The sequence below is a fragment of the Taudactylus pleione genome, unplaced genomic scaffold (genome assembly GCF_031769625.1).
Source record: "Taudactylus pleione unplaced genomic scaffold, aTauple2 ptg000539l, whole genome shotgun sequence".
NCBI lineage: Eukaryota > Metazoa > Chordata > Amphibia > Anura > Myobatrachidae > Taudactylus > Taudactylus pleione.
In genome coordinates, this window is record NW_028284941.1 from 3901440 (window position 1) to 3926306 (window position 24867).

The window sequence follows — 24867 nt, forward strand, 5'->3', positions numbered from 1 at the left end:
GTATTGTTTAAGCGCCAATACTCTAATGAAAAAAATGTGAATGCAATGAATTATATAACAGCGTGGATTTGATGGAATATTATAATAATTCTCTAAGGTCTGTCTTGTTTCCTACATATATGTGCTTTAGGAGCCGGGAAGCTCACCCGAATGGCTCAGACTGCTAGGGAGACAGGACAGGTTAGTATGCAGCTGCGGGAGGGAGGGAGCAGGAAGAATGGGTGGGTTGAGAGTATTAGATGGGGACAGCACAGCAGACAGCATGGCGGGGAGCGTACAGTGGGTAGAAAGGGGCAGTGTCAGACTGGGGCATAAAGGTCCCACCAGGGGAATGCAGTAGTGGGGGCACATGCTTAAGGGTCAACCACCAGAGAGGCTTGCTTTACCAATAGGTAAATATTGGCGTAGTTTCTAGAGAAGAACAACCGAGTACTGATGTTACCGATGTTCTGCTCTAGAATGTAACTGACCCACCATTAGAGTAACAGTGTACAATTTAGTGCACAGTCTGGAACAAGACACCTAGAGGGGGGTGGGGCCCTCAGGCAGTGGGGACTACCAGGGATTTCCCCTGTACCTGTGGGCCAATCCAATCCTGGAGAGGGGGCAGGATGCTGAAGAGCGGGAGCATGAAGGAGCAGTGGACAGAGAGGGGCTGGAATGGGCCAGGATGGGGTGTACTGTGGTGACCTGGCATAGGTCACGTCCCTTTGCTAATATAGTTTGAGTAAAAGCAAGCAGGGTTTACTTTAAATCAAACAGAAACATAATGTACCGCCCAACATGCCCCTGAGGAATACCACAAGGGGGTGGTTGAGATATATATATATATAGACACAACGGATAAAGTAAGTATTGAACACATCAACATTTTTCTCTGTAAATATATTTATAAAGGGGTTATTGTAATTAAATTTTCACCAAATGTCAGCAACAAAACAACCCGTGCAATCCACACATGCAGAGAAATCAAACCATAGATGTCCATAAATTAAGTTATAATATATATATATTGGCTCTCTTGGGCTCTATTGATCAATCTTTTTTTAACTAAAATAATGTGAAAAACTACATCAAGCCCTTCAATTTGCTTATTTTTAGTAAGCAAATCACATTTCCCATACTTGTAATGGGAAATGTGATCTGCTCAGATTTACTAAAAATAATGGGGAAAGCCCTGTGATAATAATGTTATCTTCAGGTGGCATTATCCAAGCTTTCCCCTGTTTTCCCAACTCCTGCTCTGCCCTGACAGGCAGAGCAGAGGCGGGAGCCGGCCCCTGTGATCAACTTTGTTGTCTAAATAGACCACAAGCTGATCACTTAAAAAATAGCAGGGAGCGGTGATCAGTGCTCTGGTGAGGTCCTCTGGGTCTCCGGTCAGCTGGTCTCCGGGCTCCTGCACTGTGACCCTGGTCAGCTGCTGTATACAGCAATTGACCAGGGTTACGGTGCAGGGGAGAGGAGACCAGATGAACAGAATCCCAAGGATCTCACCGGAGCACCGATCACCGGACAGGTAAGTATAAGCTGAACAGGGGGGATTCATGTGTGGTGGTGGTCGCACAGGGGGCGGGAGTTGGTGAGCTGGCAGCACATGTGCAGGCACATTCTCATTGTATTTTTTGTAAAAACATATAGGGGCCCATTTATCAAAGTGCATTTGAGGTAAATTCCCCGAAAACAGGTGTTTACCTCAAATACTTAGTATCCCCCGAATGTATGAAGGAGGGACCGCAGCAGGTATCGGAGATACCTGCTGCGATCCCTCCACTGCCGCCGGCAGCCGCCTCCCCCATAGGTTTCTATGGGGGATGCGATGCTTCCAAATGTATCAATATCGGGAATGCGAAGCATTCTCGATATTGGCCCCAGCAGCTAACGCTATCTGAAGATAGCGTTAGCCGCTGTGTCCTATGGGCACTTACCCGGATTTCAGCCGGCGGAGGGATCTTCCAGATCCCTCCGCTGGCAATGGGCGCCGCTCATGTGCAGTCCGCGGGACTGCACATGCGCAGCAGCCCGGAATGCGCTCCGGCCACATCGCAGGGACGGGCTCTTTTCGGAGCCCGTCTCCCTGCATGTGCCGGGTCATACATTCGGCGGTACTGCATGCCCTGATCGCATTGCAAAATGCGATCCTTAATAAATGGGCCCCATAGTGAGAAGTGTGTGAAGTGGATTCGCAGGGACAGAGCTTTATTGCAAGCTCTGTCCCTGCTTGAGAATCTGGGCAGAAGTATCACACTACAACTGCATTTGAAATGCGCATTTCAGTAAATAGGGGCATAAGAATGAAATATATCTTTCCCAGATGCTTTCACAGGATAATCATACCCAACAATAAAGAGAAAGTAGGTGCCACACTCTGGACACAAACAGTAGAATAGTTTAATAATATTAGATGTTATTTAATTCTACCATGTCATTGAGCCCAAGTGTTTTCAGACAAACAATCCAGTATGCTTCCTGTCTGCAAAGGGTATTTATTTATTACCAGTTATTTATATAGCGCACACATAGGGCCTGATTCAGAGCCGCTCGTAAGCGGCCGCTCGTTCGTTCCGAGCGATGTTAGCCCAACTGCGCATGCGTACGGATCGTTATACGCATGCGCTAACCAGTCAGTGCGGCCGAAATTCATGTGCTCGCAAAATAGCGAATGCCTGCTATTTTGAGTGACAGAAAGAGGTGTATGTGGGTGGTAACAGGGGAAGGTGCTTGAAAATGGGGAGTGGAAATCAGAACGCAGGCGTGCTTAAAGGTCAAAATGGGCGTTTTATGGGTGTGCATATTTAAAACATCAGCATCATTGACCACGTCACTAGATTATTTTATAGTCAGAACTGCTCGCAAAATTGTGGTAGCAAACACCAACCCCAAGAATAGCGAGCAGTTCATACCCTTGTCGATGTACTCGATTAATCTAATAGCGGACATGACGTAGGATGCGAGCGGCCAGGGGGCGTATTTTTCCAAAAAACGAACGCAAGTTTTGTTCGCTCGTTCATAGAGGCGTGAACAGACTGCAAACAGCGAACGGTTCATTTGAATAGCCACCCCTAGTTTTAGAACGAACGACCGCAAATAGCGAGTGGCTCTGAATGAGGGCCATAGTCCGCAGCGCTTTACAGAGGATATCTTACCATTCACATCTGTCCCTGCCCCAATGGAGCTTACAATCCATATTCCCTACCCAGGGGCATAGGGAGGGCGGTTCCACTGGAGCGCAAGCTCCAGGCGCCTTACTTACCAGAGGGCGCCCTGCAGTCGGACTCCAGAGCAGCTGTCAAGTAGCTGACAGCCTGTGCCGGGTCCGCAGCAGGAACAGCAGCTCCTGTCCTGCCTTCCTGCTCTAGTGAGAAACTCCTGGTCACTAGAGGAGCTTGTGCTGAGCCCTGATTGGTGGAGCTCAGCACATGTTCATCTGACCCCAGCAGGGGGCGAGGCTACAGCAGCATGTCGAGGAAGAAGCTGTGTGCAGGGTCCACATTTAGGTAACTTAGAGAGGTTAAACCCCAGTAGTTATGTCTATCACCCTCCCTGCCTGTATGTACTGTATGTGTGTATGTATGTGTGACCCTTCCCGCCTGTATGTACTGTATGTGTGTATGTATGTGTGACCCTTCCCGCCTGTATGTACTGTATGTGTGTATGTATGTGTGACCCTTCCTGCCTGTATGTACTGTATGTGTGACCCTTCCTGCCTGTATGTACTGTATGTGTATGTGACCCTTCCTGCCTGTATGTACTATAGGTGTGTATGTGTGACCCTCCCTGCCTGTATGTACTGTATGTGTGACCCTTCCTGTCTGTATGTACTGTATGTGTGTATGTGTGACCCTTCCTGCCTGTATGTACTGTATGTGTGACCCTTCCTGCCTGTATGTACTGTATGTGTGTATGTATGTGTGACCCTTCCTGTCTGTATGTACTGTATGTGTGACCCTTGATGCCTGTATGTACTGTATGTGTGACCCTTCCTGCCTGTATGTACTGTATGTGTATGTGACCCTTCCTGCCTGTATGTACTATAGGTGTGTATGTGTGACCCTTCCCGCCTGTATGTACTGTATGTGTGTATGTATGTGTGACCCTTCCCGCCTGTATGTACTGTATGTGTGTATGTATGTGTGACCCTTCCTGCCTGTATGTACTGTATGTGTGACCCTTCCTGCCTGTATGTACTGTATGTGTATGTGACCCTTCCTGCCTGTATGTACTATAGGTGTGTATGTGTGACCCTCCCTGCCTGTATGTACTGTATGTGTGACCCTTCCTGTCTGTATGTACTGTATGTGTGTATGTGTGACCCTTCCTGCCTGTATGTACTGTATGTGTGACCCTTCCTGCCTGTATGTACTGTATGTGTGTATGTATGTGTGACCCTTCCTGTCTGTATGTACTGTATGTGTGACCCTTGATGCCTGTATGTACTGTATGTGTGACCCTTCCTGCCTGTATGTACTGTATGTGTATGTGACCCTTCCTGCCTGTATGTACTATAGGTGTGTATGTGTGACCCTCCCTGCCTGTATGTACTGTATGTGTGACCCTTCCTGTCTGTATGTACTGTATGTGTGTATGTGTGACCCTTCCTGCCTGTATGTACCGTATGTGTGTATGTATGTGTGACCCTTCCTGTCTGTATGTACTGTATGTGTGACCCTTCCTGCCTTTATGTACTATATGTGTGTATGTGTGACCCTTCCTGCCTGTATGTACTGTATGTGTGACCCTTCCAGCCTGTATGTACTATATGTGTGTATGTGTGACCCTTCCTGTCTGTATGTACTGTATGTGTGACCCTTCCTGCCTTTATGTACTATATGTGTGTATGTGTGACCCTTCCTGCCTGTATGTACTGTATGTGTGACCCTTCCAGCCTGTATGTACTGTATGTGTGACCCTTCCTGTCTGTATGTACTGTATGTGTGTATGTGTGACCCTTCCTGCCTGTATGTACCGTATGTGTGTATGTATGTGTGACCCTTCCTGTCTGTATGTACTGTATGTGTGACCCTTCCTGCCTTTATGTACTGTATGTGTGACCCTCCCTGCCTGTATGTACAGTATGTGTGACCCTTCCTGCCTGTATGTACTATATGTGTGTATGTGTGACCCTTCCTGTCTGTATGTACAGTATGTGTGTATGTGTGACCCTTCCTGCCTGTATGTACTGTATGTGTCCCTTCCTGCCTGTATGTAGTGTATGTGTGACCCTTCCTGCGTGTATGTGTATGTGTGACCCTTCCTGCTTGTATGTACTGTATGTGTGACCCTTCCTGCCTGTATGTGTATGTACAGTACCAGGTAAAAGTTTGGACACACCCTCTCATTCAATGTTTTTTGTTTATTTAAATTATTTTCAACATAGAAGATTAATACTGAAGACATCAAAACTATGAAAGAACACATATGGAATTATGTTGTAAACAAAAAAGTGTTAAACAAATCAAAATATGTTTTATATTTTAGATTCCTCAAAGTAGCCCCCTTTTGCTTGGATGACAGCTTTGCGCACTCTTGGCATTCTCTCAATCAGCTTCATGAGGTAGTCTCCTGGAATGGTTTTCCAACAGTCTTGAAGGAGTTCCCAGAGGTGCTGAGCACTTTTTGGCTGCTTTTCCTTCACTCTGCGGTCCAACTCATCCCAAAACAGCCCATTTGGGTTTAGGTCGGGTGATTGTGGAGGCCAGGTCATCTGATGCAGCACTCCATCACTTTCCTTCTTGGTCACGTAGCCCTTACATAGCCTGGAAGTGTGTTTGGGGTCATTGTCTTGTTGAGAAGCAAATTATGGTCCCAGTAAACGCAAACCAGATGGGATGGCATGGCGCTGCAGAATGCTGTGGTAGTGTCAGGACTGCGACTATTTCAGTACATAAAGATAGACTACTTTTGCCAAAGTTGGAGGAGCTATCCTGCTTGCTGGCATGCTTCTCATTCAGGGGATAGAGTCTTAAAGTGATCATCTGTTTCCCAGGTGTCGGCAGGTTGTGGGATTCCTAGATTGCTCATTATTTCAAACCTGATTCCATTTGGGTCACATGTTCTGAAACGTCCTATGGATCACAGACCTGTAGTATAAAGCCTGTTACTAACTGTGTCTCAGTGTCTGTGCAACTTTGCTTTCAGGTCATTCTTGAACTCCTGCCAGATCCCCGCTGTGCCTGTAGATTACTGTGGACTTTGTTATATTCCAGATGAACTTCTGATGCCAGTTACCCGCTGCACTACAGAGCCCAGCATTCCTATTGCCTAAGTATTGCTTACTGCTCCATCACTGTGGTTTCATCATTTTGCTGCACTATTTACTTTGCCTGTTGTCTTTCCGTTCCTGTGGATATTGAACGCATCCTTTTTACAGTTGTCAACTGCACCGTTACAGTATCATCTCTGCATCACATGGCTCAACCCTGCTCCGAACCCTAGCCACGCCGCAGGGCTCAACCCTATTCCGGAATCTTATTACATCACAGGGCTCAACCCTGCTACAATCTTCTCCGCATCACAGGGCTCAGCCCCGCTCCAAACTCTCGCCATGCTGCAGGGCTCAACCCTGTTCCGGAATCTTATTACATCACAGGGCTCAACCCTGCTACAACCTTCTCCGTATCACGGGGCTCAACCCCGCTCCGAACCCTAGCCACGCCGCATGGATTTTCTCCTATATTTATTATTGCATATGTGAATCTTTGTGCTGTTTGAGACTTTATATGAGACCTTGCTGATTATATTTCTTCTGTGAATAAATTCTATTTTACTTTTATCCTGTGCTACTGGGTTTCATGAAAAGGTTAGCTAGCGACCAGGAGACCGCACTAAAAAAAAGAAGTGGCCGCCCTCATTCAGAGAGAGCGATCGCTTCTTGCGACCGCCTCTGAATGAGGGCCTTTATGTGGTCTCTAATCTGATGTGCTGTTAAGTAGCAGTTTTTAGGGCTGGTAACTCTAATGAACTTATCCTCTGCAGCAGAGGTAACTCTTGGTCTTCCTTTCCTGGGGCGGTCCTCATGAGAGCCAGTTTCATCATAGCGTTTGATGGTTTTTGCAACTGCACTTGAGGATACTTTCAAAGTTCTTGAAATGTTCTTAAAGTAATGATGGACTGTCATTTCTTTTTACTGACTTGAGTGGTTGGTGCCATAATATGGATTACAACAGTAGTCATATAGTGGCGTCCACTGTGTACTAACCCTACCTCTGCACAAAACAACTGATGGTCTCAAACACATTAACAAGGCAAGTAATTCCACAGATTGACTCTTGACAAGGCACACCTGTTAATTCAAAACCATTCCAGGAGACTACCTCAAAGCTGTCATCCAAGCAAAAGGGGGCTACTTTGAGGAATCTAAAATATAAAACATATTTTGATTTGTTTAACACTTTTTCTACATCAGGGTCCATTAGGGTATCCACAGGATACCTTGGGGTATAGGTGATGACGTCAGGCATCGGGCACCATAGAGTTAAGTTTTCAGCCTCCCAGGATGCACTAGGGCCCCCGTCCTATACCCCGCCCCCAAGCCAAGGCATCTCAGTTTCGTTGGTGCCCGGCTCGGAGTCGGAGCACCTGTTTAGAGGGGGGCTAAGGATAGCCCCTGAAGTTTTCTTCGCAGCAGCTGTGGCTGCACATCTGGAAGTACAGCATGGACAGTCACTACTGACGTCCATGCTGTCTTCCCTACACCCCGACGGTACCAGAACACCGGTACTGATCCGGGGATGCTGGTAAGCATCTGGGGTCACAGCTAGCGGTGACCCCAGATGTTTTGGACCATGGCCGGAATCAAGGGGACAGCAGGTAAGCAGCGGGGTCCCGCGGTGGGTCTCTGCTGTAACATGGTCCAGAGTCCCCAGGCAGGGGGCTCCCTGGGGACTGGCTGCAGCGTGGAGCCAGGTAACCAACCTGCGCTTCCAGTACCCCCCTGGGACAGAGGACCGCAGCTGAGCAGTAGCGCTGCGGCGTCCCACGGGTTAATTGCATGCCACGGGAGCGCGCCTTCCCTGTACACAGCCAGCGCCTCCACCGCTGCACACAGCCCTCTCTGCACCTGCCGATTGGCCCTGTGGCAGCGCTCCTCCCCCAGGCCGGCCTCCTCTCTGCTCCTCGGTGGCCATCTTTCCTAAAGCATGGTGAACACTGCTGGAAGCTGTTGATCGGTGGCATCGTGGTCTGGGTCCCCCGGCATACCTCTCCTCCGTTGAAACAGGTCTGTGTATGCAGCACTGTGTCCTACCAGGCTCTGTGTCTGCGTAGTTGAAGAACAGCGCTGATAGTGCAGGGATTAATTTCTTTGCATTGTATGTGACTTCTGCTAGCGTCTGCTGCCTGTACTTTCACTTTCTACTGTCAGCCATTTCACTGTCCCTGCTCTTCTTCTGCTAAAGCCCTTGCGGTGCGGTGATTGCAGGGTGGTTCTCACACTATACTAACGAGTATTAGTGAGAGGGGTCACATACTTACCATCCTGTCTGAGAGTGAATTTCCTCTCCAGCTTCAATGTACTACGTGCAAGGTACCAATAGCGGAGGGGGAGGGTAACGCGGAGGGGCTATGTCGGCAGTGTTATTTATTGGCGCGGCCAATTACTGTCATGGCTCCGGTACAGGAACCGCCCTGGGCTTGTTTCGCCAAAGCGCTTACAACCCTAGTGGGCCAGTTAGCTCCGCCACCTGCGTTTTCACAAATGGGATTGTCCCAGCAGTCAGTGGTGTCGTCACCTATGCAGGGTTTCCTGAGACAACTGATGGTACCCCAGAGTCTCCCTATTCCCCCTCCCCAGGTCTCTCAGGAACCTGCGTGGGTTAATTCACTGACAAGTTCTGTACAGCATTTGTCGGACGTGTTACAAGGGGAGTCTGTGTTGCGGCCACATAAGCGGCCGGTGGCGTCTCTGTCCGCTCCTTATGAGGATGACGACGTGACGACCGATGATTGGGAGATTCTGGATCTATCTGACCAAGAACCTCTCCGTACTAAAGAGTCGGACGCTAAGTCCAAGGTTTATATTCCTGGCCTTATTCGGGCAGTCCGCACAGCTTTAGTTATTGAGGATGACGATCCTCCGGTGTCCAAATATGCCTTTTTTAAGGATATTAAGGGTGACGCCACAGTGTTTCCTCTTTCGGGTCAGTTAGTAGACCATTTAGAGGAGGCGTGGAAACACCCTGGCAAACGGTATCAGCCTCAAAGACGTCTAGCGGTGGCTTATAAGTGGGAATCTCCTCCACAGGTGGATTCTCATGTGACACGCCTAGTCCGAAGTGCCACATTGCCCATGCCCTCCATGTCCTCCTTGAAGGATGATACGGACCATAAGGTGGAGATCTGCCTAAAGTTTTATTCCCTCGCGGGGGGGGGCATCCAGGCCAGCTATGGCCGTATGTTGGGTAGCCAGAGCTGTGGAGCTGATAGTTTGGAGGCGTCTTTGGATTCTGACTGTTCAGCTGAACAGGCCGAGTTGGTAGGCAATCTCCGGGATTCGGCCACTTATATCAAAGAAGCGGCCTTGGATATCAGTACCCTCACATCTCGGATTTCTTCGGCAGCTGTTGCTGCTCGTCGCACCTTATGGTTGCGATCCTGGAAGGCGGACGCTGATTCCAAAAAGGGCTTGGAAGCTTTACCCTTTAATGGAGACGTCCTATTTGGTCCGGATCTGGACAAAATTGTGGCCACGCTGGCGGCAGCCATGTCTGCATGTCTCCCGTCTGCTGCGGTCCCTTCCAGTTCAGGTCCGTCGGCCTTACAGGGCCCAGGTAGGCCTAAAACACAGTCTTTTCCCCGACAGGCTGGCCCCAAGAAATCGGCCAAGCCCAGGAAACAGGCCTGTAGTACCAGACGTCCGGCCCCTAAGTCTGATGACAAACCTGCGGCCTGACGGTCCGGGCCTCCCTTTGGGGGACCCCAAAGTGGGAGGCTGCCTGCTGCAGTTCGCCCAGTGTTGGTCGGTAACCACGACAGACAATTGGGTTCACGAAGTGGTTTCTCACGGGTATGCCCCCATCCCGATTCTTCGCCACGGGTCTTCCCTTAGACCGGAACAAAGCCTTGGAACTGCGGAAAGTTTTGCACACTATGTTCCAGGCTGGAGTTATAGTGCCTGTTCCATTCTCCCAGAAGGACCAGGGTTTCTATTCCAATCTATTTTTGGTGCAGAAACCCAATGGGTCGTACCGTCCGGTTTTCAACCTCAAAGCCCTCAACAGGTCCTTGCGGGTGCTGAGGTTTCGGATGGAGACACTACGGTCCATCATTCTGGCGCTTGAACCTGGGGATTACATGGTGTCGTTGGACATACAGGACACTTACCTGCATGTCCCTATTCTTTTACGCCATCAACACTTCCTCAGGTTTGCAATCCGCAACGATCACTTCCAGTTCCGGCCGTTACCTTTTGGCCTGGCGACAGCACCACGAGTGTTCACCAAGGTTATGGCGGTCATGGCGGCTTTCCTGCGGCTGCAGGGAGACCGCATGTTGCCGTACCTGGACGATCTTCTGTTGGTAGCAGGATCTCCAGAGATCCTCATACGCCACTTGGATCTGACGATTGCGGTACTGCAAAGGCACGGCTGGTTAATAAACTGGTAGAAGTTCACCCTGATCCCGTCTCAGAGGATTCTGCACCTCAGAGCCTTATTGGACTCCAGACAGCAGAGGATCTTTGTGACGGGGGAAAAGATATCTGCCTTACAGTTGAGGGTGCGCAGTTGTCTGCAGAGTCGCCGTGTGTCCCTGCACTCGGCGATGAGGTAACTGGGCTCCATGGTGTCAGTATTCGACATGGTGGAATATGCCCAGTTTCACTCCAGACCTCTGCAGCAATTGATCCTGTTCAAATGGAATGGACTGCCTCAGAGTCTAATGTCCCAGACGATGGTGCTCACTCCGGAGGTTCGTCTCTCCCTAGCCTGGTGGTTGCAAACGACCCATCTCAACAAGGGTCGTCCATTTTGGGTGGCGAACTGGGTCCTGTTGACAACGGATGCCAGCCTTCGGGGCTGGGGAGCGGTCACGGGTCCACACTTGTTCCAGGGCAGATGGTCTCAAGCGGAGAAGGAGCTTCCAATAAACATCTTGGAACTCCAATGCTCTCCAGCAGGCACATTGGGTTCTCCAAGGTCACCCCGTGCAGGTCCAGTCAGACAACGCCACCACCATGGCCTACATAAATCGGCAAGGAGGAACCCGAAGTCAGGCGGCACTCGTAGAGGTGTCCCGCATCCTAGTCTGGGCAGAGCGCAATCTCCCGGCCATATCGGCCATATTCATCCCGGGAGTACTCAACTGGGAGGCAGACTTTCTCAGTCGCCAGGACGTTCATGCGGGGGAGTGGTCTCTGCACCCGGATGTCTTTCAACTTCTGGTGGACAGGTGGGGTCTTCCAGAGATCGACCTCATGGCGTCACGGCACAACAACAAGTTGCCGGTGTACGGGTCTCGAACAAGAGACGAAAAGGCGTCTCTGGTGGATGCTCTGTCCGTCCAGTGGACGTTCCGGTTTGCATATCTCTTTCCTCCATTTTCCCTTCTTCCACGGGTAATCCGGAAATTCAAACAGGAAGGAGGGACGCTCCTGTTGAAAGCTCCCGCATGGCCCAGGCGGCACTGGTTCTCAGACCTTCAGGATCTGTCCGTGGACAGTCCTCTGCGGTTGCTGCTGCGACCAGACCTACTGTCACAGGGTCCTTGTCTTCACCCGGACCTGACTCGGCTGTCTTTGACGGCGTGGCTGTTGAGACGGCCATGTTAAGGTCCAGGGGGTTTTCCAGCTCTGTAGTGCAAACTATGCTAAGAGCTTGGAAACCATCTTCTGCAAGGATATACCATCGTGTGTGGCATACGTTCTTCCAGTGGTGTCGACCGAGAGGTTATGCCCCTCGGGAGTTCCGTCTGTCTAGAGTGTTTGTTTTCCTACAGGTGGGACTAGACCATGGGCTTCACCTTGCTTCTCTGAAGGTGCAGGTGTCTGCCCTGTCCGTCTGGTTCCATCGTAGGATTGCTACAATCCCTGATGTGCGCACCTTTATGCAGGGTGTTCTTTGAATTCAGCCGCCCTTTGTTCCACTGGTGGCGCCTTGGGATTTAGCTGTGGTCCTGAGGGCTCTCCAGGGCCCGCCGTGTGAACCACTGGGCTCAGTGGACCTTAAATGGCTGACAGCTAAAACAATTTTCCTTCTGGCCATCGCTTCGGCCAGACGTGTTTCTGACTTAGGGGCTCTCTCCTGTAGACCCCCTTTCCTGATTTTTCATGGGAACAGGGCAGTGCTGCGCACTTGTCCTGAATTTCTTCTCAAAGTTGTTTCACGTTTCCATATCAACGAGGAATTCGTTGTGCTGGCCTTTAACTCACCTGATCTTTCAGTGGGTGAGGCCACTTTGGATGTTGCGCGGGCATTAAGGATTTATGTTGACCGCACTTCTTCGTTTAGGAAGTCGGACGCCTTGTTTGTCCTCTATGGCTTCCGTAAAAAGGGTTGGCCTGCTTCAAAGCAAACTTTGGCAGGTTGGATTCGTATGGCAATTTCTGAAGATTATCTTCATGAAGGCCTTCCGGTTCCATCCTCTGTGAGGGCTCATTCCACTACGTCTGTGGGTCCTTCCTGGGCAGCTCGACGTGGTGCCTCTGCAGTCCAGATCTGCAAGGCTGCCACGTGGTCCTCTGTCCATACCTTTGTGAGGTATTATGCGTTTGACACCTTTGCCTCTCAGGATGCTTCCTTCGGGGCGGCGGATTCTCCTTTAAGCTCAGGAGCGTCCCCACCCTTGAAGCATACTGCTTTGGGACATCCCCAAGGTATCCTGTGGATACCCTATGGACCCTGATGTAGAAAATATGAGATATGGTAAGAACTTTCTATTTCTACGAAGTCCATAGGGTTCCACAGGACTCCCGCCCTGTCGCACCTGTGCTGCAGATGGGCTTTACTCTGGTCACCGGTTTTTCCATCTCCCTCTGGTGAGAATGTGATTCTTGTGTGTGTCCAGATCTTTCTTCTCTCTCTTCCTTCTCCTCCTCCGGCCTATGGCTTGGTACGTAACTGAGATGCCTTGGCTCGGGGGCGGGGTATAGGAGGGGGACCCTAGTGCATCCTGGGAGGCTGAAAACTTAACTCTATGGTGCCCGATGCCTGACGTCATCACCTATACCCCAAGGTATCCTGTGGAACCCTATGGACTTCGTAGAAATAGAGATAACAAAGGTAAGTTCTTACCATATCTAATATTTTTGATTACAACATAATTCCATATGTGTTCTTTCATAGTTTTGATGTCTTCAGTATTAATCTATTATGTTGAAAATAATTTAAATAAACAAAAACCATTGAATCAGAAGGTGTGTCCAGACTTTTGACTGGTACTGTATGTGTGACCCTTCCTGCCTGTATATGTATGTATGTGACCCTACCTGTGTGTGTGTGTGTGTATGTCACCCTGCCTACATGTGTATGTATGTGTGACTCTGCCTGCATATGTATGTATGTGACCCTGCCTGTATGTGTGTCTATGTATGTATGAATGTGTGACCCAGCCTGCATGTGTATGTATGTATATGACCCTGCCTGTATGTATGTGTGACCATTCCTGTATGTGTATATGTTTGTATGTATGTGTGACCCTGTATGTATGTATGACCCAGCCATGTATGTATGTGTATATATGTAGCGGTTATATTATATGGCACACACTTTTTTGGGGGGGAAGGGGGCGGTGCGGTAGCACGCTCGTGCTTTGGGCACCCTGGCCACAAGCTACACCTCTGTCCCTACCACATGCTCATAAACATACACACTTTTGTGGGGTACCAATTAACCTACCAGTATATTTTTGGACTGCGGGAGGAAACCGGAGTACCCGGAGGAAACCCACCTTTCACCCTTTCTTTTGATGGGTCCCACATATTCATTTGCTTTAATCATAACATTACTAAATGTGTCACCCTGACAATTTATTATATGTTTAGAGAGTGAGACAATTTATTACATGTTTAGAGAGTGGTTATTACATGTAAAAGTCTTGTGGTATGGCCCAAATATTGTAGTTCGCACCCACATTCAGTTACATAGATAATATATGAAGTACAAATAACTTTTTATAATATATTTTTCTTTAGATAAAATTAATGTAAAATACAATTTTTTTTCTCTGTGTATGTGTACACGTGACACAACCATTTTCCCCACATATATAGATATGGAATGATTTGTAGAGATTTGTTCTCTTTTGAAATGATTCGGTGCTAATTTTAATATTAAATTCTCAGAATGTGTAAAAATAAGTGTTTTTTTTAGATACAAAGATGGACCTAACATTTCACCCAACTTCCAGCAAAGACGGATTTAATTTTTTTTGCTGAGAAAGAGCATCTACCGTATATACTCGAGTATAAGTCGACCCGAATATAAGCCGAGGTACCTACTTTTACCCAAAAAAACTGGGAAAACTTACTGACTCGAGTATAAGCCTAGTGTGGGAAATGGCTGCAGCTGGTAGTGCCCCCAGTAGTAATTCCCCCTGGTTGTGCCCCCAGTAGTAATCCCTCCTGGTAGTGCCCCCAGTGGTAATCCCCCCTTTCAGTGCCTCCAGTAGTAATCCCCCCCTGGTAGTACCCCCAGTAGTAATCCCCCCTTTTAGTGCCCCCTGTAGTAATCCCCCACTGGTAGTGCCCCCTGTAGTAATCCTCCCCTGGTAGTTCCCCCAGTGGTAATCCCCCCTTTTAGTGCCCCCTGTAGTAATCCCCCCTTTTAGTGCCCCCTGTAGTAACCCCCCCCTGTAGTAATCCCCCCCTGATAGTGCCCCCTGTAGTAATCCCCCCCTTGTAGTTCCCCCAGTGGTAATCCCCCCTTTTAGTGCCCCCTGTAGTAATCGCCCCCTGATAATGCCCCTTGGTAGTGCCCCCTGTAGTAATCGCCCCCTGGTAGTGCCCCCTGATAATGCCTCCTGGAAGTGCCCCCTGTAGTCATCGCCCCCTGGTAGTGCCTCCTGTAGTCTCCCCCCCCCCCCCTAGTAGAGAGAGACGTGAAAAGAATTGAAAAAAAATAAACACTTACCTTAAACTCCCGCTCCTGGTCCCGCCGCTGTCCGCTCCTCCGGCCGCTTTGCACGGGAGAGACGTCGTCATGACGACGTGTCTCCCATCACCCACTGCGGGAGCCAGAAGATGGCTCCCGCAGTGGGAGCAGCAGCAGCCGCAGAGAGTCTGACAGACTCTCAGCGGCTGCTGATTACACCAAACACGCAGCTCCAGGCTCCGGCGGCTGTGTGTTTGGCAGTGTGTAGCGCTGACCGAACTCCGTCCGGTCAGCGCTACACTTGACTCGAGTATAAGCCGAGGGGGTACTTTTTCAGCACATTTTTTGTGCTGAAAACTCGGCTTATACTCGAGTATATACGGTAATTATTATAAGCATTATTAAATAAATGTATTACCATTATTACCAAAGTCCACAAGTCTCCATAAATAGGTAGTGTGACTACCCACAATGAGCAGATTATACTACCCCCTTCATTCACTTCACTAATATGGTTATTTAAGTAGCATTTTCCTAAAATACTGATTTGGATGCACCTTTTTCCAGCCAAACACGTCGGCATGTGATGCCCCAATCTGCCCAATGCCCTCCAGCAGAAGATAGGGCATTCTGCACCCTCGCACACACATCACCATTTTCACATGTAATAACTATTCACATTGTTAAAAACAGGTGCAGATGGTATTTGGACACAAACCTTTAGAAATGAAGTATATATAGCAAAGTTCTAGTTGGCAGTATAGCAGTTTGCTATATTTACAATATACATACTGTTAGGCATAAGGCTAAGGGGCCTATTCATCATCACTAATGGGCCTGTTAAACATGTGGAAATGCTTTTCTCATGCATGTTTTACGTTACAAGCCCATTCATTATTAGGGGCCAGATGAGACTACCTAGCATTTAGCAAACTTTATAAACTTACATTTTTCGGAGTGTACCTGCAGGTACCATTGCCATTTTCAGATTGTATTGATTCCAGGAGTCCAGGTCCAGGGTTGCAAAGAGGGATCTGACCGGATCCCTCTGCCACCTCTGCACTGAGTGCCCGGCAGCCGTGCACATGCGTGACCTCAGGTCGGTAAGTAACACTGCTGCTTTTCGGAGCAGCTGTCCCCACACCGGGGCAATACTGAATTGCTCTGGTAATTAATAAGTATCCACGGCCACAACTCTGCCCCTGATGATGAATAGGCCCCTAAATCATGACAGAGCAGACTGGAAAACACAAATCTTACATTCCCAAAGCTGCCCTGGCCGATCTTTCGCTGGAACGTGAACCTCTCGATGGAAATAGAGGTTCTGTCCCCAGGGCAGGCTGGTGAGATGCTGCTTCCTCCTATTGGGGTAACATAGGAAAAGGTTATGAATTTGTTATTTAGAAAAAGAGTCAGATAATATCAAAGGTTACACAAATCCGTATTCAGACGCAGCACTGGGGTACTATGAGAGTTATTTATTTTAGAGCCCATTGTAAAGAATCATTAAGCCTAAAATACATGTACTTCTACAAAACCACTACTGTAACATTTACACCCACATATACATTTGTTACAGGGGTGGTTTAGGAGAGGAGAGGGCCCGGGTGCAGCCTCCCTGTGGGCCCCCCTCCTCTCTGGCAGCGCTGTAGACTCTGGCTTTGTGCCAAATTCTAGTATGAACGCGCAGGTCTCCGTGTATATTGCGCCCGCGCTATGTTCCCAGAGATCTCATCTGCGCTTGTAAAATAATAATGAAAATCATAGGGAAACCGACCGTCACACCATATTCCTGGTGATTTCTGTCTGCAGCACCAGCCGACGTGGGACTCCGGAGAGGTAAGTATCATTATATATGGGTGCAGTGTGGGCCCCACTGGACCCAGGGGCCCATGTGTACCGCACACCCTGCACCCATTATAGATACACCAATGATTTGTTAAACGTATTAGTAGTTGTTATATATAAGACAATTTGGGACACATTTATTAAATTGCATCAATAGGAAATTATGTACCACAGAGATGTATTAAGAATTACATCCAGGGACTGTGATAGGAGCCTGTACCTGCTATGTGTAAAGTAAAGTGATCCCAGCTGCCTACTACACATGCACGGTTATCAGACCATGGACCCCTCTCCGGGTACATTCTGTGATCTGTAGCCTATGTGCTACAATGGCTAATTCTATCTAAAGGTGACGTTAGCTACAGGGGCCATACTACATTTAGGGGATGCTCATACTTTGCGGGTTTTCGGGGGATTTGTTTTGCCTCTTTGTATGTTAGACATAGAGGTCCTTTAATATTAAAGCTAAAGCCGCCATCAGATCATTTAAAACATAACTCCCCAATTCACAGTAACAATTTATTGAAAACAACTTTTGTCATTGTGATGTGCAATTTGCTTCCAATTTACTATCATTTTTAACACTTCTTAATTAATAATTATGTTCAGGGTGTTACTATCCATATGAGGTCTATAACACAAATATCAGTCACTCAGCCCAGAGTCCCTTACTCCATGTTGTTCACTGATCTTCTGCTGTTAGTGTCTCTAACCCAGTATATTACTACTAGTGCATATTATATCCTCCCTGTTGCTGGGTTTTACTATTTTGAACCCTCCCTCCCATGGCTGGTGCTATCATTAGGCAGCTGCCCAGGGTGTCACTAAGGCTGCCTAGCACAACAAAACATATGGGAAGAACAGCACAGGGAGAGCATATTCAGCAATATCACATGCATTTCCTTTTACATTATAGGGTTTATTTCCCATTTTCTTTAAGATATTGCTTTGGTGAGCAGCTGCTATACATAGAAAAAGCTGAGCGTCCACTGTACAGGATGCAGTTTATATGTTGGCGGATGGGATGCCGGCAGTCAAAATAACGCCACCGTAATCCTGCCGCCCGGCATAATATCGACGCTCATACGCCGAAGGACATCAGGATACCGGCGACGTCATCCCGAGCGCCAAAATGCCAACCAAAAGGGTTACGGGGGCGACGGTCACGGGGGAGGCACCAGATTTTTGGGAGGCTCTCGGCAGTCCCTGGAGAGTAGGCAAGAATGGGTAAGTCAGACTCATTATAAATAACGTCAATTTGGTGTTAAAAGAGATTTGACATGACGTCTGCAAACTATCACTAATATCAATATGGGGGGTGTCTGTGCTTTCTCTTACCCAGGCAGCTGTAATGTTTAGTTACAGCTCTGGCCCAATTACTATTGAATGGGATGGTGCTGCCCATATAATGATGGAGACGGAGGCAGCTATATCAGGTAGATGGTAATTGCAAAATACTGGGAATTCATTAAAAATGGTAATTTTCTAACTAGAAATGTCTCATTGTTGTTTTGTACTCTGTTGGTAGATGTAATAATTAAATATGTAATAAACATTTATATTTTATAATCTACATTATTCTACATTATTTATTTACATAAGTATATAGTGACATGTGTATGGGATGAGAAGCATGCCATGTCAGGGCCACTGGAGGCTCAGGTACTAGTCTTGCACTGTACTCATACACGTAACACATGGTGCAACACAGTACATAATAAGTAAACTATCTGGAATAGTTTATATTTAATTTGTGATATTGTCTCATAAAGATAGGGAACAAAAACTGCAAATAAATAACCACAGCCGATGTATGAGACACATTTGGGTATATCACATGGCTGATTAATTTACTAGGTCAAAGGTCATTGAAATATCCCTACAATATGGTGGCTTTACAAACTAGAGTTATGTAGGACATTGTCTTGGAAGTAATGGGTATGAAATGCCGGCTGTCGGGATGCCTCTTGTCACAATATCGACAGCGGCATCCATATGGTTGGTATCCCGACAGGGGTCGGGTAAGTATAACCCTCCCCCCTAGAGGTGCCTAACCCTAACCTCTCCCCAAAACCTAACACTAACCCTGCTAACTTACCTAACCCTTCCCCCGTAGCTAACACCAGCGGCGCCCTGGCTTACCTTCATTTGGGCATGCGTCCTCCTGGATTCCGGCGTTAGGATTAAAATAGGCATTGGTATTTCGACGCCTGTCTTAAGTCCAGGGGCGTATCTCTAATAGGTGCAGGGTGTGGCCAGGGGGGCCCCACACCTCAAACCCTGCACCCATAGTATTACCTCTCTGGAGTCCCACGTCTGTGCGGGGGTCCGGCGCCGCAGCCATTTTCCCGTCGTTTGTGCATGCGCAGTACACGGAAAATGGCCGCCGTGGCCATTTTCCCAGTGACATGCGCATACTCTATAGACTCTGGGCACACTCTAATGCCCAGAGTCTATAACTCCGGCACTGGCCGCGCACAGCTCAGTGCGCTGTCGGCTGCCAGACGGAGAGAAGGGGACCCGTGTCGGAAACTGCATACGGGCCCCCTACTCTCTAGAAACGCCCCTGCTTAAGTCCCTTGTCGGGATTCTAGCCTCGCAGCCGCCGGTCTCATTGCTACATCCCGTCTTGGAAATCTGCTTTTTCATTATTTATAATCTATTATATATCACTATTATTTTGATGTATTAAGTATGTTCCTGGAATAGAGTTTATCACCAATCAAATACTCTACTGCCTATCAGTGTTATTTGAATATGCCCATTAACCAGTAGAGGCGTATGTGTTGATTTATTAATTTAGTATACAGTGGTTCTCAATCTAAGGGGGAGATTTATCAAGGCTTGGAAAGAGATAAAGGACCTCATTCAGAGTCGGTCTTAGGCGGCCGCTCGGTCTCGTACGCACATGCGCACAACTAACCGTAAGCATGCGTGGTTTGGAAACATCGGATGCATACGACCGAGCGGCCGCTTGCAACCGACTCTGAATGAGGTCCAAAGTACTAACAAGTCAGCTCCTATCAGTTATTTTCAAACACAGGACCGGATTCACTACTGCAGTTGCTAATATCAGCGGTGATATGCAAATGCATTGTGATCGCAGTATAGCATTGCAATCACAGCCTCACATAAGGACGCCCATTTTCCCTTGTCTCACATCCGTAATACTTAGCAATATAGCAAAACAATCGGTAACATCAAACAACATCGGACCCATACGCACACTTGCACAAGCTATGACTTTACTCAGACATTGCTATCTTCCTCACACACTATCAGGCCCCAGGCTGCGTAGGGCATCACAGTGGATAATTTATGCACATCCCTGAAACGTGTTCAAATGTACTGGCACATCTGCGTTCGGCTGACCACCCCCCCCCATAACCATCCATAAATGTCACTTCCTGTTAATCACTCTGCTATGGGTCTGTGTAGCCTCTGCAATCGCAGTCCCGATCACAATAGGTAGTTTGCGCACACGCACTGCGATGCTTACGCATTTGTATTACGGAACGATTGGCGTATTGGCAACTGCGATCCTTGCTGAATCAGGCCCACAGTCTGTAAAATGACAGAAGCTAATTGGTTGGTACTTTACCTCTCTCCAAGCTTTGATAAATCTCCCCCTCAGTCCTCAGGAGCCCTAATAGGTGATGTTTTCCAGGTCACTTGAATGTGACAGTTCTGTCAGTTAGGAATGACTGCGCTGCACTGACAGTTAGTAATGACGGACCCTGTGCCCTCCTATAGTTTATCTGTTGTACTAATGCATATTAAACTCATTTAAAGGCAATAGCCTTTAATAGATTACCTATAGTGGGAATCACTGGAAGGTTTCTATGTTCTATGGCTCGTATGTCTATGAGATTGACTTGAATTCAAAATACTTTCATCTAATTTATGGTTGTCACGATACCACCATATGAGTGAAACATGGCTCAGTAAACCAAATTAGACATGCAACAAGCTACAGTTTAACACAGTAATGGTAGGAGATCAAGTTCACCATATTTTGAAATAATTTTCTGTTAAAACCATTTTTACCCTATTTACCTGGTCTATCCTGGTCATCGGTGCAGTGACAGTCCTCAACGTCTACCCTTGTCTTCTGATCGGTCTTTATCTCGGGGTCCATGGCAAAATCAACTTGTCTCCATTTCCTCTTCCTGTAAATATTGATTTTCTTTCCTTGCCCATCATCATGGTGTTTCCTCTTTTTCTTCTTCTTCTGCTGCTCCTGTGCTCCTCTCTTCTCACTCTCTCTCCTCCTCTTCTGATGTTTTGACTCAAGATCTTTGCTCTTATTCATTTTGCCTCCGTGTGGATCTTCATTTGGTCTTTTCACACCTTGGCCTGATGTCTTCCCTCCATGCTGTCCTGTCTCCCTGATGGTGCCAGTTTTCAAATAAAACTCATCTCGTGCTGTGCCGGGTGCTACAGCAACTCCGCTCCTCTTCTCCCCGCTTATCTTCTTCCCGCTCATCTTCATTCGTTTTTCTCTCTCTCTCTCTGGCTGCGCAGCTCAGGTAGGTCAGTTACAACCACCAACTGCCACTCAGACTGACAGATGTAAACAACGCGGTTCCCCAGACAACAGCCAGATCAGAGCTCGGAACCCTGTGGCCGTGAGACCATGCACCTGCTCTCTCTCTACCCACTGTCATGTATTTCTAATAGATTTATTCTTAATGAGTTTGGTCCTATTAGGATTGATAGAATTGATCTATGGATTTTCTTCTATTAGGGCTTTATCATTTTGATAACTGATTTGATGCTAATTTACGCCTCATTTATGTTTCAAACAGTTCACTTACAGTATGTATATTATTAATATTTTTATACTGCTCAGTCTTCTGGAATTTTTACTTCAGATGTGATGCATTACAGAATTGTATCCTATATATTTATCTTTCCATTATGATAAGTGTATATGAATAAAGTGCATGTGAAATTGATATACATCTACCTTCACCAATTACATATATAAATAGTTTTTATATTTTATCCAATAAAATAGCTTTGTAATATTCAGAAACATAAAAACACATAAAAAAACATTTGAACATAAAAGAAAATTATTCAGTAACTATATTTGCTATCATATTACATTTATACAAAACATCTAAAATGAAATTTGATGACAATATTACATTGTATAATGTTATTAATTACTAACAATTTTAAGCCATGATGCATGAGAGGTATATAGGAGTACATTCAATGAACAGGTGAGGTGTTTGGGCAAAGCAAGCAGGTCAATTGGCCAGGGCACCTGAGAGGGAGGATGCTATGCCCCCTTATTAGTGATCCTGGTTGTCAGCATGTTTCTATAGGTTAGAACTGATGCAGTAGAAGGAGAGTCAGCTGCAGAAATGCTGCAGGTGAATAAAGCTGGGTACACACCATACAACGGTGATACATTGCACACGCCGTACATACTGCATGTACGATGGCGCAATGTATTGTTACATGCTACATGTTACTGTACCATGTAATTAATTACATTATCCCATTGGGGCAATATATTATATGATATCATGCAGTATACCATACGATACATTGTATAGTGTGTACCCAGATTAAGACACAACAAGTAACCTAATAACAGGTTGAGGTATTTGAAAGACAACAAAAGTAACAATAATTTGCCATAGATTTGTGTTGTACACCTATCTCTATACTACCTATTTTGTCCAAACTCATATAAAAAAATGTGTGTTAGTTCTCAGCTCAACAACCTCTGCTCCATCACAAATGTTCCACTGAAATCTATTAGGTCAGTGGTTCCGAAACTAAATCACATGGTGCCTTAAGGTGCCATTGAGTACTTGCATGGGTGCCACGGTTTGATGGTCCAAGACCAAATCAAATTATTTATGGTCAATATGATGGGCAAAACCAGTGCTTTCGGCTGTCAATCATAAAATATGTAGACAAACAGAAGTGCAACCCTGTCCACCAACACATAACTGAACCTAAGGATGACAGGTAATCACAATGTACTTCATTTTATCATTTCTTTCTAATTTTCTTTGGCCTAGGGGGGATATGGAGTATGGAAGGATTGACCAAATCTTACAAAGGTTTTTCACAATCTAGCTCACACTCTACTGCTAACTAAGCTGAGATGCTAATGTATCAATGCACTAATATTGTATCACCCCTATATATCAGGTATATCCCCAATCATGTCTACCTCTGGCTTCCAACTCTAAACACCAAGGGCATAAATTAGATTTGCCCATAAAACCAACCATAGGTAGCAGGTAAAAAGTGACTTGCCACATTGAAGACAGCGGTTATCCCATGTTTAGCCAGTCAGGCACATGGTGCTGAGATTGCCCGAGAACGTACTGAGCCCATCCTACATTGTCATGGCAGCTCTGTTGGAGCACAATGTTTTCATCTTAAATTTTTTTTATTTTATTACCCTCTAGATAAGAGTACTTTTCATCCAGCTGCATGTATAAGCGGAATCTTAGGTTGTACGCATCTTCGCATAAGTGCAGCGCAAATCATACATGTAAACATGCAATTTTGTGACTATGCTTACATTTACATTTGGGCAGCAATTTCACAGCAAACTGTAAATGAGGCCCCTAGATGTTACCTATGGAATATCCAGGGGCATTGAGGGGGGAGGGGGATTGGGTACTACAGTAGTTACCTGGGCCTGGGTTTGTTGGAATGGCCAGGTGTCCACCTTTGCAGTGCTGCTGAGGGGGAAAAATGTCCCCCTGTGCGACCATCGGCGCTTCCTATGTGGAAATTTATTTATTTTATTTTTTTTAAGGGTCATGGCCACACCTCCCCGAGATTTGCCCATGGCTCCCTTCAAAACGCAGGCCAGTGGTGGCTTTCAGCGCCCATGGCTGTACCTATTATTGTTTTCTATCAATGTATACTGACACTAAATATGCTTCTATTCACAAGTTTGCTGATGAGAGTACCTTGGATATGCACAGATCAGGTTTTTGTTTTTTTTCTGTGGGCTCCATCTTCCTTGGGAATACAAAAACCATTGACCAGCCTAGAGCTGGCTGGCACTATGGGGGAAGGAGGAGTCACACTGTGAGTTTCCCTGTTATAGTGACAGCAGCCATAGCTGGCATAGCCTAGAGCAGGTAGTTTGAATTTTAGGAGGACCTTATGCTATATGTTCCACCGATTGTGCTGCTAACGCCTAGGATATGTACATTGGTTGTTCTTTGGCGATGGGTAGATTTACTAATCCATGTTTTGTCAGAGCCGCCGATGAGCAGCAATGTTGACTGATGGATTTTAAGCCATAACAGAAATAAATGCTAAACCATGCTGGTTTAGCACTGATTTCTTTTGTCGTTTATATCCACTGGTCAAAGCTGCCAATAATCAGAGGCTATGACAAACCACAACTTAGTATATCTACCCCCATATATTACTCTAAAGAAAAAATGCTTTATTTTAATAATAAAGTTTTTTCTTCTTATGCTGATCTCTCTATATTCATCCTGAGGTGGAGATAATGGCCCTCATTCAGAGCCGTACGCTCTGAGCAGAGCGCACGCTCTGAATGAGGGCCGGGCTCCATTTTCATGGAGCGTCCTCCTGGACGCTCGTATAGCTGTGGGTCACCACCCACAGGCTATACGAGCGTGCTTTGTGATGGCCGCGATGGTCGAGACCATCGCGACCATCGAAATTGCGAGCCGGAGCCTGCGGTTGAGGTTTTCAACCGCAAGCTCCGGAGTGATTTTGGCTCTATCAGAGCCAAAATCACTCCCACTGACATCACTAGTGATGTCAGTGGGCCGGCTTCTGACGGGAGGCGTTCCCGTGGGAACGCCCCCGTCAGGGAGGCACGCCCCCGGCACGCCCACCAAAGGGGGCGTGCTGTCAATCAACATTGACAGCACGCCCCCTTTGATCGGACACAATGAGCGAAGGACTTTCCTTCGCTCGTCGCGTCTGGCGCATGCGCACGACGGAGCTCCCTCCGTCGTGCGCATGCTCA

At 47.1% G+C, this 24867-nt stretch overlaps 1 protein-coding gene across 1 annotated transcript in view; it reads right to left on the minus strand.

The window, feature by feature from the left end:
• Positions 1 to 21357, minus strand: part of LOC148500939 (protein kinase C delta type-like) — a 62030-nt gene extending 40673 nt beyond the window's left edge. The window contains exons 1-2 of the mRNA XM_088451161.1: positions 20928 to 21357; positions 16284 to 16384 (exon numbers count right to left, since the gene is read on the minus strand). Coding sequence (XP_088307287.1) covers positions 16284 to 16384; positions 20928 to 21357 — 531 coding nt within the window. The remainder of the gene's footprint in view (positions 1 to 16283; positions 16385 to 20927) is intronic.
• Positions 21358 to 24867: the final 3510 nt, after the last annotated feature.